The sequence below is a fragment of the Lipotes vexillifer genome, unplaced genomic scaffold, assembly GCF_000442215.2.
Source record: "Lipotes vexillifer unplaced genomic scaffold, Lipotes_vexillifer_v1.1 scaffold282, whole genome shotgun sequence".
Lineage (NCBI taxonomy): Eukaryota > Metazoa > Chordata > Mammalia > Artiodactyla > Lipotidae > Lipotes > Lipotes vexillifer.
The window spans coordinates 127,433-140,347 of NW_006775899.1; the positions used below are offsets into that span (position 1 = coordinate 127,433).

The 12,915-nt window shown below is 34.4% G+C and overlaps 1 protein-coding gene across 2 annotated transcripts in view; it reads left to right on the forward strand.

Annotated features, from left to right (window-relative positions):
* ABCD2 (ATP binding cassette subfamily D member 2) overlaps window positions 1-12,651 on the forward strand; it is an 86,832-nt gene extending 74,181 nt beyond the window's left edge. The window contains exons 9-10 of one of the 2 annotated variants that reach the window (XM_007450235.1): window positions 1,564-1,689; window positions 11,264-12,651. In XM_007450235.1, the coding sequence (XP_007450297.1) occupies window positions 1,564-1,689; window positions 11,264-11,483 (346 nt within the window). In that variant the 3' untranslated portion in view covers window positions 11,484-12,651. The remainder of the gene's footprint in view (window positions 1-1,563; window positions 1,690-11,263) is intronic. The other variant, XM_007450236.1, reaches the window with a different exon arrangement.
* Window positions 12,652-12,915: the final 264 nt, after the last annotated feature.

Genomic DNA, 12,915 nt, shown 5'->3' on the forward strand with positions numbered 1-12,915 from the left:
TTTTTTTCTTGCGTTATGCGGGCCTCTCACTGTTGTGGCCTCTCCCATTTGCGGAGCACAGGCTCCGGACGCGCAGGCTCAGCAGCCATGGCTCACGGGCCCAGCCGCTCCGCGGCATGTGGGATCTTCCCGAAACGGGGCACGAACCCGCGTCTCCTGCATCGGCAGGTGGACTCTCAAGCACTGCGCCACCAGGGAAGCCCCGTTAGAATGTCTTTGGGAGTGTTCTCTCTTCAAATTTTTGGAAGAGTTTGGGATGGATCAGTGTAAGTTCTTCTTTGTATGTTTGGTAGAATTCTCCTGTGAAGCCATCTGGTCCTGGACTTTCATTGTCATTTATTCTAAAATATCAGAATTTCTTCAGAGGAAGTTGTCTTGGTAAATACTTGGTGCTGATTTTCAACCCTGAAATAAACAATAAATGACAATGCATGAGTTGACCTTTGGTCCCATTAACAAAACTAAGTCATGCTACTGAGTACCAAGTAAGTCCAGACAGGCTTGAAAGAAAACAGAGAAAGGGAAAAAAAGATAAAGAGCTATGGGGTGAAAATGAAAGGGAGAGAGTTATCAGAAGGAAATGGTGGCAAATGATAGGTGCCTCTGATAGTAGTAAACAATCATTTCCAGAGTAAAAATTGAGGTAGGAAAAAAAAATTTTGAGTATAATCAGAAAAATATTTCTGATTTTTTTCCTTAAGAAAATGGTCTCAAAGTTACTAGGTTAAATGCCTACTCTAAATTTGTCAGATTAAGCATACTTACTTTTGTAGGGTCTTGGATCAATGAAATTCCATTAATTGTGATTAGGTACTCACATTGTTGATAAAATTATCTTCTCAATAAATGTTTGCCAACAGGGTTGTGACCTGTTTGATAGTTAGCTACTATGTGTAATGTATTTTCTGTGTTAATTAGTCAGAACCTTGTCACCAAGAATGAACCTGTGTGCTGCAGGAAAGTGCATTCAGTAAGCTGTCTCATTTTTCCTCTGCCTCATATTAATGATTCACCCATCTGCAATAAAGCATATTGTATTATGAGCAGGTATCAAAAAATCTATTTTAAAATCTAAGAAGAGATGTAGAGAACAAATATATGGACACCAATGGGGAAAAGGGGGATGGGATAAATTGGGAGATTGGGATTGACACATATACATTATTGATAATAAAATAGGTAACTAATGAGAACCTACTGTATAGCTCAAGAAACTCTGCTCAGTGCTCTGTAGTGACCTAAATGGGAAGGAGATCCAAAAAAGAGGGGATATATGTATACATATGGCTGATTGACTTTGCTGTACAGTAGAAACTAACACAGCATTGTAAAGCAACTATACTTCAATAAAAATTAATTTAAAAAGTAAAATCTAAGAAGAATATGAAATTCTAGTCTGAAGAGGGGTAATGACTTCTCTTTTGCTTTATTATTTATCACCTTTAATATTGTCATTTTTCTCTTTTGCTCCTTTAAAATTGTTAACATTGCAGCTCATATTGCCCAAAGAAAGATTTATAATTCAAAAAGAAAAATTTTAATGTATTTGTGCTTATTTTTAAGACCAAAATATGCATTGCTGGATGAATGCACCAGCGCTGTCAGCATTGATGTTGAAGGAAAGATATTTCAGGCTGCGAAAGGGGCTGGAATTTCCTTACTTTCAATAACACACAGGCCTTCTCTTTGGTAAGTGTTTCCAATGCTCATTTATGATAGATGATTTTTCTTTATATTTCTGAAAGAATAACTTTGCCAAACTTTTTACTATAGAGCATAAGACATTTCAGTTATTTTCTGCCTGTATTTCTCTTAACGTTAATCTATGTCTAAAAGAGTATAATCAGTCTCAAGCTAAAGGATGAAGTTCATGTATTTGATAACATATGACAGAGATTAGTGATCTTTTCTGTACACTTCTGAGTAACTATCTTTAGGCTTTTAAGGTTTCCAAAAATTTGACTGCCCAATGGGTGGGACCTTACCAAAATTAAATTGAAAACAATGTATTTCTATGCCAAGGGAAAAATTGAAATGTGAAAATACTGCTATTAAAATATGAGAGCTAAAATAAAAGTAATGGAAGAACAAAAAGTACCCCAAACCTAACATTATAACAATGAATTTTTTGAAAATTATCATCACATTCCAATAATTCTGACAGGAAGGAAAAAAATCCACTGATTTTTTAAAACTGAAACAGTCATTATTCCATAGCATACACTGGGAAAGAATATATTTATATAATTTACATCATCTTTTTAGTTCTTTTTTAAAAATCCAGGAAAAGGAAATATCACAACTTGATATCCCTCCGAATGATTAAGTTGGAGAAAGCACAGGAAAAAAAAGTGTGGTTGTTTTTGCTTTGTTTTAAGGAAAAATGAACAAAAATGTTTTATACATAATATTTCATAAAACCTAATGGGCCCTCCCATCAGGAAACTTGCACAAGCCTCTTAGATAGCCTCATCCACCAGAGGGCAGACAGCAGAAGCTACAATCCTGCTACAATCCTGCAGCCTGTGGGAAAAAAACCACGTTCACAGACAGATAGACAAGATGAAAAAGCAGAGGGCTATGTACCAGATGAAGGAACAAGATAAAACTTCAGAAAAACAAATAAATGAAGTGGAGATAGGCAACCTTCCAGAAAAAGAATTCAGAATAATGATAGTGAAGATGATCCAGGACCTCAGACAAAGAATGGAGGCAAAGATTGAGAAGATGCAAGAAATGTTTAAGAAAGACCTAGAAGAATTGAAGAATTAAAGAACAAACAAACAGAGATGAACAGTACAATAACTGAAATGAAAAATACACTAGAAGGAATCAATAGCAGAATAACTGAGGCAGAAGAACAGATAAGTGACCTGGAAGACAGAATGGTGGAATTCACTGCTGCATAACAGAATAAAGAAAAAGAATGAAAAGAAATGAAGACAGCCTAAGAGACCTCTGGGACAACATTAAATGCAAAAATATTCGCATTATAGGGGTCCCAGTAAGAGAAGAGAGAGTGAAAGGACCCGAGAAAATATTTGAAGAGATTATAGTCGAAAACTTCTATAACATGGGAAAGGAAATAGCCACACAAGTCCAGGAAGTGGAGAGAGTCCCATACAGGATAAACCCAATGAGAAACACTCCGAGACACATAGTAATCAAATTGGCAAAAATTAAAGACAAAGAAAAAGTATTGAAAGCAGCAAGGGAAAAACGACAAATAACATACAGGGGAACTCCAATAAGGTTAACAGCTGATTTCTCAACAGAAACTCTACAAGCCAGAAGGGAGTGGCATGACATATTTAAAGTGATGAAAGGGAATAACCTACAACCAAGATTTACTCTACCCGGCAAGGATCTCATTCAGATTCGATGGAGAAATCAAAAGCTTTACAGACAAGCAAAAGCTAAGAGAATTCAACACCACCAAACCAGCTCTACAACAAATGTTAAAGAAAATTCTCTAAGTGGGAAACACAAGAGAAGAAAAGGACCTACAAAAACAACAAAAAACAATTAAGAAAATGGGAATAGGAACTTATATATCAATAATTACCTTAAACATGAATGGATTAAATGCTCCAACCAAAAGACACAGGCTCACTGAATGGATACAAAAACAAGACCCATATATATGCTGTCTACAAGAGACCCACTTCAGACCCAGGGACATGTACAACTGAAAGTGAAGGGATGGAAAAAGATATTCCATGCAAATGGAAATCAAAAGAAAGCTGGGCTAACTATACTCATATCAGATAAAATAGACTTTAAAATAAAGAATGTTACAAAACACAGGAAGGACACTATATAATGATCAAGGGATCAATCCAAGAAGAAGATATAACAATTATAAATATATATGCACCCAACATAGGAGCACCTCAATACATAAGGCAACTGCTAACAGCTCTAAAAGAGGAAATGGACAGTAACACAATAATAGTGAGGGACTTTAACACCTCACTTACACTAATGGATAGATCATCCAAAGTGAAAATAAATAAGGAAACAGAAGCTTTAAATGACACAATACACCAGATAGATTTAATTGATATTTATAGGACATTCCATCCCAAAACAGCAGATTACACTTTCTTCTCAAGTGCACATGGAACATTCTCCAGAATAGATCACATCTTGGGTCACAAATCAAGCCTCAGTAAATTTAAGAAAATTGAAATCATATCATGCATCTTTTCTGACCACAATTGTATGAGATTAGAAATCAATTACAGGGGGAAAAAAGTAAAAAACACAAATACATGGAGGCTAAACAATACATTACTAAATAACCAAGAGATCACTGAAGAAATCAAAGAGGAAATCATAAAATACCTAGAGCGAAATGACAATTAAAACATGACGATCCAAAACCTATAGGATACAGCAAAAGCAGTTCTAAGACGGTTTATAGCAACACAATCCTACCTTAAGAAACAACAAACATCTCAAATAAACAACCTCACCTTACACCTAAAGCAACTAGATAAAGAAGAACCAAAAAAACCTCAAAGTTAGTAGAAGGAAAGAAATCATAAATATCATAGCAGAAATAAATGAAATAGAAACAAAGAAGACAGTAGCAAAAATCAATAAAACTAAAAACTAGTTCTTTGAGAAGATAAACAAAATTGATAAACCATTAGCCAGACTCATCAAGAAAAAGAGGGAAAGGACTCAAATCAATAAAATTAGAAATGAAAAAGGAGAAGTTACAACTGACACTGCAGAAATACAAAGCATCCCAAGAGACTACTACAAGCAACTCTATGCCAATAAAATGGACAACCTGGAAGAAATGGACAAATTCTTAGAAAGGTATAACCTTCCAAGACTGAACAAGGAAGACATAGAAAATATGAACAGACCGATCACAAGCACTGAAATTAAGACTGTGATTAAAAATCTTCCATAAAACAAAAGCCCAGGACCAGATGGTGTCACAGGTGAATTCTATCAAACATTTAGAGAAGAGATAACACCCATCCTTCTCAAACTCTTCCAAAAAATTTCAGAGGAAGGAACACTCCCAAACTCATTCTATGAGGCCACCATCACCCTGATACCAAAACCAGACAAAGATACTACAAAAAAAGAAAATTACAGACCAATATCACTGATGAATGTAGATGCAAAAATCCTCAACAAAATACTAGCAAACAGAATCCAACAACACATTAAAAGGATCATACACCATGAGCAAGTGGGATTTATCCCGGGAATGCAAGGATTCTTCAATATACACAAATCAATCAATGTGATACACCATATTAACAAATTGAAAGAGAAAAACCATATGATCATCTAAATAGATGCAGCAAAAGCTTTTGACAAAATTCAACACCCATTTATGATAAAAACTCTCCAGAAAGTGGGCATAGAGGGAACCTACCTCAACATAATAAAGGCCATATATGACAAACCCACAGCAAACATCATTCTCAATGGTGAAAAACTGAAAACATTTCCTCTAAGATCAGTAACAAGACAAGGATGTCCACTCTCACCAGTACTTTTCAAAATAGTTTTGGAAATCCTAGCCCCAGCAATCAGAGAAGAAAAAGAAATAAAAGGAATACAAATTGAAAGGAAGAAGTAAAACTGTCACTGTTTGCAGATGACATGATACTATACATAGAGAATCCTAAAGATGCCACCAGAAAATTACTAGAGCTAATCAATGAATTTGGTAAAGTAGCAGGATACAAAATTAATACACAGAAATCTCTTGCATTCCTATACACTAATGATGAAAAATCTGAAAGAGAAATTAAGGAAACACTTCCATTTACCATTGCAAAAAAAAGAATAAAATACCTAAGAATAAACCTACCTAGGGAGACAAAAGACCTGTATGCAGAAAACTATAAGACACTGAGTAAAGAAATTAAAGATGATACAAGCAGATGGAGAGATATACCATGTTCTTGGAGTGGAAGAATCAATATTGTGAAAATGACTATACTACCCAAAGCAATCTACAGATTCAATGCAATCCCTATCAAATTACCAATGGCATTTTTAACAGAACTAGAACAAAAAAAATCTTAAAATTTGTATGGAGACAAAAAAGACCCGGAATAGCCAAAACGGTCTTGAGGGGAAAAAACAGAGCTGTAGGAATCAGACTCACTGACTTCAGGTTATACCTCAAAGCTACAGTAATCAAGACAATATGGTACTGGCAGAAAAACAGAAATATAGATCAATGGAACAGGATAGAAAGCCCAGAGATAAACCCACCCACCTATGGTCAACTAATCTATGGCAAAGGATGCAAGGATATACAATGCAGAAAGGACTGTCTCTTTAATAAGTGGTGCTGGGAAAACTGGACAGCTACATGTAAAAGAATGAAATTTAGAACACTCCATAACACCATACACAAAAATAAACTCAAAATGGATTAGAGACCTAAATGTAAGACCAGACACTGTAAAAGTCTTAGAGGAAAACATAGGAAGAACACTGTTTGACATAAATCACAGCAAGATCTTTTTTGATCCACCTCTTAGAGTAATGGAAATAAAAAGAAAAATTAACAAATGGGACCTAATGAAACTTAAAAGTTTGTGTAAACCAAAGGAAACTACAAACAAGACAAAAAGACAACCCTGAGAATGGGAGAAAAAAATTGCAAACAAATCAATGGACAAAGGATTAATCTCCAAATATATAAACAGCTCATGCAGCTCAATATTAAAAAAACAAACAACCCAATCCAAAAATGGGCAGGAGAAAAAAACAAAACCTAATGGTATTTTTCCTTTTTAAAAAATTATGATACCATTTTTATCATTCCCCTACATTTTTATTGATTCATCATCATAATAATAGTTGCTAATGCAGATTCAGCACCTATTCTACTCCAGGCTCATTTTATTTAAGCTAATAACAACACTATAGAGTACAGGTAGTCTAATTATTCCCATTATACAGATGAAGAAACTGAGAGCTAGAAAAATGAGAAAAGTAATTTACTATGATCATACTCCCTATACTATATTGCTCTACGTATTATAAGGAGCTCAAAATGCATCTCATGCATAAATCATAAAAACACTTTTTCATTCACACTGCGTTCTACTCTCTACATTCGCATTTCTATTTCATAAATCAAAATCTTTTCCTTTGACAGGTTAGTAACTATATAATGGACTCTATATGCTTTGGCCTCCTATTTCCCAAGGGACAGGAAGGATTCTTCCTCTCTCTCTGACTGGAGCATTCTTTGGCATGTGGCTGATCACATTTATGCCAAAGCTGTCATTATATACACGACTTCAAACCTAGACTAAGTAGCAAGCTTTATTTGAGTTAAAGCCTTTGGGTCTTTGAAGCCTTTCCAGACCCTTTACCTTATAGAAATGTTTACTTTAAAATTGTGAGTAAGCTGAGTATTCCATGCAGATCAGGCTTTAATTGTTCAAACTTCTTTGACTGAATTCTACTTCTATAGAGAAGATAATAATCTATTTCACACTTTATTTAAACAGTCAGATTTTTCATATTTTTCTTTCCTCAGATAGTTTACCTGAAAATAGAGGATTTCATGAAGTGACCCTTTCTACAGAATTTTGTAGTTTGTCTCTCTGTTGTTAAAGAATTAATTAGCATCTGGAGTGATAGGACCCTGATTTGCCAGTCTCCCCAGAGGCAGTCTGGATCTAGTCCAGGATGAGGTAGAGTCCATGTCAATGAGTGTGATTGCTCTGATTTCCCCTTGGATAAAACCAGCAGGAACTGGTTTAAGACAGTCATGACATATGCCTGTGGAGCCAGGCCAGAACTCTTGAGTCCTTTCTGGCTCTTAGTCCTGGTGTTTTTCTGACTTCTATCAATGGGTTTATTATGCCTTCCTTTCGTTTAGTTCCTATTCAAGTAGCCTAAAGAGGCATTGGAAGCATATTCAGCCATTTTTTTCTTAATTTAAGAACAAAGAGGTTTTGTTGTTGTTGGTGGTGGTGTTGTTGTTGTTTTTAAGACTTTTTTTTAGTTTTAGGTTCACAAAAAAATTGAAAGGAACAGAAATATGCCTTATACTCTCTGCCCAAACATGCATAGCCTCCCCCATTATCAACATCCCCCACCAGAGTGGTATAATTGTTACAATTGATGAACCTATACTGACACATCATTATCATCCAAAGTCCATAATTTACATTAGGGTTCACTTAGTGTTGTGCAGTCTATGGGTTTGGACAAATTTATAATTACATGTATCTATCATTATACTATTATATAGAATATTTTCACTGCTCTAAAAATCCTCTGTGCTCTGCTTATTTATCCCTCCCTCCCCAATACCTAGAAACCACTCATCTTTAATGTTTCCACAGTTTTTCCTTTTCCAGAATGTCATATACCTGGAACCATACAGTATGTGGCCTTTTCAAATTGGTTTCTTTAACTTGGTGATGATAGTCATTTAATTTTCCTCCATGTCTTTTCACGGCTTGCTAGCTCATTTCTTTTTAGTACTGAATGATATTCCACTGTTTTGATGTCACAGTTTGTTTATCCATTCACCTACTGAAGGACATTTGGTTGCCTCCAAGTTTTAGCAATTATGAATAAAGCTGTTACAAACATTCATATGCAGGTTTTTGTGTGGACATGAGTTCTCTCAAGTCCTTTGGGTAAATAACGCATTCAGTTACTGGATCATACTGTTAAAAGTATGTTTAGTTTTGTAAGAAACTGCAAAACTGTCTTCCAAAGTAGCTCTACCATTTTTCATTACCACCAGTAATGAAAGAGAGTTCCTATTGGTCCACAGCTTTACATTTGGTGTTGTCAGTATTCTGGATTTTGTCCATTCAAATAGGTAGGTAGTGGACAATTTTTTAAACAAATAATAAAATCTAATTTTATACTTTCTAACAAGAAAAACATGTTTTTAATTGCAGCTACCCATAGTATATTTCCCTGTAAACTGAAAAGCACATTAGTTCTGCTTTATGAACTAGTTTAGTCATTTTAGGTTGTAGAAATCTATTATTTCTGATTATCCTTTCTTCCTACATGAAATTCTTATTTTCCCTGAAAAGATTTCAGAAGAGGAAAAATATGTATTATATATTCCTCCATAACAACAAATGGGTAATTGTTGATTGTAAAGATGAAAATCAATACCAGTATCAGAAGAGGTCAAAAATTATTGAAGCTTATTAAATAATCTGATTCTTGAATAGAATTACAGTTTTATAATTATCACTATCCAGTGGTTTATCTTATTTGTGTAGAATGTCTGCAGATTATTTCCAATGAGGCTCTGTTAAAATAGTAGTTTCTTTTAAATTCCTCTGACTAAGATAAACTCTGAAATATTATTTTAGCCCATAATATAGAACACACCTTTGAATATCAGGTCATGAAACACCTATACAGTTTCTTCCCCCATGTAAAAACCAAATAATGTAGGACCAGAGTGATGAGCCAAACCTCCAATATAAATTGAAGATGGAAGTTGCTCAAGATCTGAACTACTGTGTTCTAAAATTGCTCCTGGTTGTAGATCCAAGGTTAGGAAAGCCCAGGAGAATTTGAGAATTAAATAAACAAAATGATTTTTTTACTATTATTTCTCTTATATCATCATCCTTCTTTTGTTTTTCCATTACTTTTGTTTTAGCACTCATATTTTAATAGCACTTTTGTCACATTTAAATTTTTTCCCTTGATTTAGGAATGCATTGTTTTCAATTTAATTTTTGTCAAGTCCCACCCATTGTGAGGTCAAATTTTTGGAAAACTTAAAACCCTAAAGATAGTTACTCAAAAGCATATGGAAAAGATTAATCTCTGTCATATGTTATCAAACATGTAAACTTCAGCCTTCAGCTTGAGAGTGATATTTACTCTTTTAGACATAGTTTAACTTAGTTTAGTTTCCCCATCTTACAGCATGTTGAAACCACCCAAACAAAATGGGATGAAACCCAAATTTCTATCAATTGGTGAATGGATAAAATGTGTATACAATGGAATATTATTCAGCCATAAAAATGAATGAAGTACTAACACTACAACTAGATGAACTTTGAAATCATTTTGTTGGGTGGAAGAAGTCAGTCACAAAAAGCCACATTTTGTATGAGTCCATATATATGAAATGTCCAGAACAGAAAAATCCATAGAGACATAAAGGAGATTGGTGGTTGGCAGGGGATGAGCAGAAGGAGAAATTGGGAGGGACTGCTAATGTGTATGAGGTTTCTTTTTGGGGTGAAGAAAATATTCTGGAATTGGATAGTGCTGATGGTTGCATGAGCTTGTAAATATACCAAAAATCATTGAATTTTACATTTTAAAAGGATGAATTTATGGTATATGAATCATATCTCAGTTTAAAAATGGATGTAAAAGCTATTTGATATACCCCCACTGATCATAGTAAATAATGACTGATGAGAGCTTAAAAGAGGGCAAGAATTGAGAAAAACTGTAAGAGAAAAAACTGAGGACACATAAGAACATGTGTGTCTTCAGCATAGTGACAAAATGCAGTGGCTCAGCCATGCAAGGACAGCTCTGCCAGATTATCCTCTTTACACACACCCCACAATTCCCAGAGATTGGTGACCTTAGCCTTCATTTAGGAGAAGGTGAACTGCCTTCTGTCTCATCAATAAAGTCATCTCTATACCTCTCTGAAGTTCCTAATCATGAACTTGAGCCATGAGAAAAGAGATTAAATTATATGAAAGCATGGAAGTATTGATAGCTGAAGATTTCTATCAGTTCATTTTTTTTTAATGTTTTAAAACTTTAATTTTTGAGAAATTTTTACTTATGTTGACTAACTCATTCCCAAAGGATAGTGTACTAAGGAATTGATATTGTATTTCCTTTATTTTTCTTAGTTATTTTTTTAATAGCCTTTAAAATTTTTACTTTCTTCCCTCTGCTTCCTTTCCTTATTCCCATTCTAAGTATGCTTTGATATTTATTCATACTAAGCTATGAATATAAATAAATGCAACAGTATGTCTTCCTTTGCAATTCATGTATATTCACAATATAAAATAAATTTAATACAAGCAATAGAATTTCCTAGAGGCTAGACTAATGACTTTTGGAGTAAAAATAATCACAATATTTTACCTCTTGAGGGATTCTTGAAAATCAAATGTAAAATAGGCACCTTACTTAAAATTTGCCTTTGGATATCAATTAGAATGATAAATCTATAACTAAAATGGCTTTTTGTAATTATTGCTAATGATATTATTTCATTTTGATTATGCAGGAAATACCACACTCATTTATTACAGTTTGATGGTGAAGGAGGTTGGCGCTTTGAACAATTGGACACTGCTATTCGTTTAACACTAAGTGAAGAAAAACAAAAGCTAGAATCTCAGCTAGCTGGAATTCCCAAAATGCAGCAGAGACTCAATGAACTATGTAAAATTTTGGGAGAAGACTCGGTGCTGAAAACAATAAAAAATGAAGATGAGACATCCTAATTTATTTTGACATGTTTTAAAAGTTAATTTTTAGTTAAAGGCTCAGAGACACTTATAGGGCATTCATTGTGTTAAGCTAAGCACAGAGGGAAAAAAGACAGCCACAAATGTTTTATAAGATTTTAGCATCAAGGAAATATAAGATCTGACTTTTCAGAAAAAAATAAACAAATGCATTATGTAAGATTAGTCATTATGGCTTATACTAATTCCTAGTGAAAGCCTAATTCACATGTAAAACAGGATTTTCTAGGTAACTTCATGATGAATACTAGATTTGCTATTTTGTATGTGTTGTGTCTGAAATTCTTAATAAACATGGGACATATCTTGAGAATGGACAACTTAAGAGCAGTGTTTGGGTTGAAACAAGGTGCATAAAATTAGAAGTTTGAGTAACATTTCTATCCATTTATGGTTTTTAGATTTAACAGCTAGAATTCATGTTCCTTTATTGCTAGTGGTCAACTAAACCTGTGTACAAAACCTCTAACAGTTTGATAAATAACTTCAATATGAAAGAAATTCTTTTAATGGCAGTGGTTGAAAGAAAGAAGCATGGCTATACTTCTTTTATATGTATAAAATATCCTATTTTTAATTTTAGATTTTGAGCATCTCATGGGCACATAAATTCATTTTAATGAGAATCTTACATATTTGTTAATAAACTTTCATTTTTAAAAGAGAATTGCCAATACAGAAAAGGAGTATCCAAACAATGTTTGTCTCATCCTGTTTTACTTGGATTATATATTGCAAATTCTGTCCAGAAATACTTAACTTGTTTTTGTCCCCAAAGGAGGAGTCCACCACATTTTGAAAATAGCAGTGCTATAATAGAATAGAGGGATTTTCAAAATCATAGTAGTAATAACATACATTGGAATAGTACTTTATAATTTACACTCCTCACTTACATCAATTAATTTTAATCCTGTGGCAAACTTTTGAGGCAAGTATTTTTTTTCCTAGTTTGCTTTTGAGAAAATTGACACTCAGATTTTCCCTAATCATGCAGTTTATTGAGGGGCAGATGCAGGGGTCAAATGAATTTCCCCTGTTTCCCTGGTTCAGTGCTATTTTCAGTATTATCCTTGAAATTCAACTGGGCTATAATAGCAATAAAAGATGAGATGTTGAAAAGAGAATAAATTTAGTAATGTTAGTGTTATTGTTATTTGATTATTGTTTACAAGGTATGGAAATTTAAGTACAAAATGGAAAGGTTATTGATCTGTGGTTTAAAATAGGTCAGGAGGGCTTCCCTGGTGGCGCAGTGGTTGGGAGTCCGCCTGCCAATGCGGGGGACACGGGTTCATGCCCCGGTCCGAGAGGATCCTACATGCCGCAGGGCGGCTGGGGCCGTGAGCCATGGCCGCTGGGCCTGCACGTCCGGAGCCTGTGCTCCACAACGGGAGAGGCCACAACA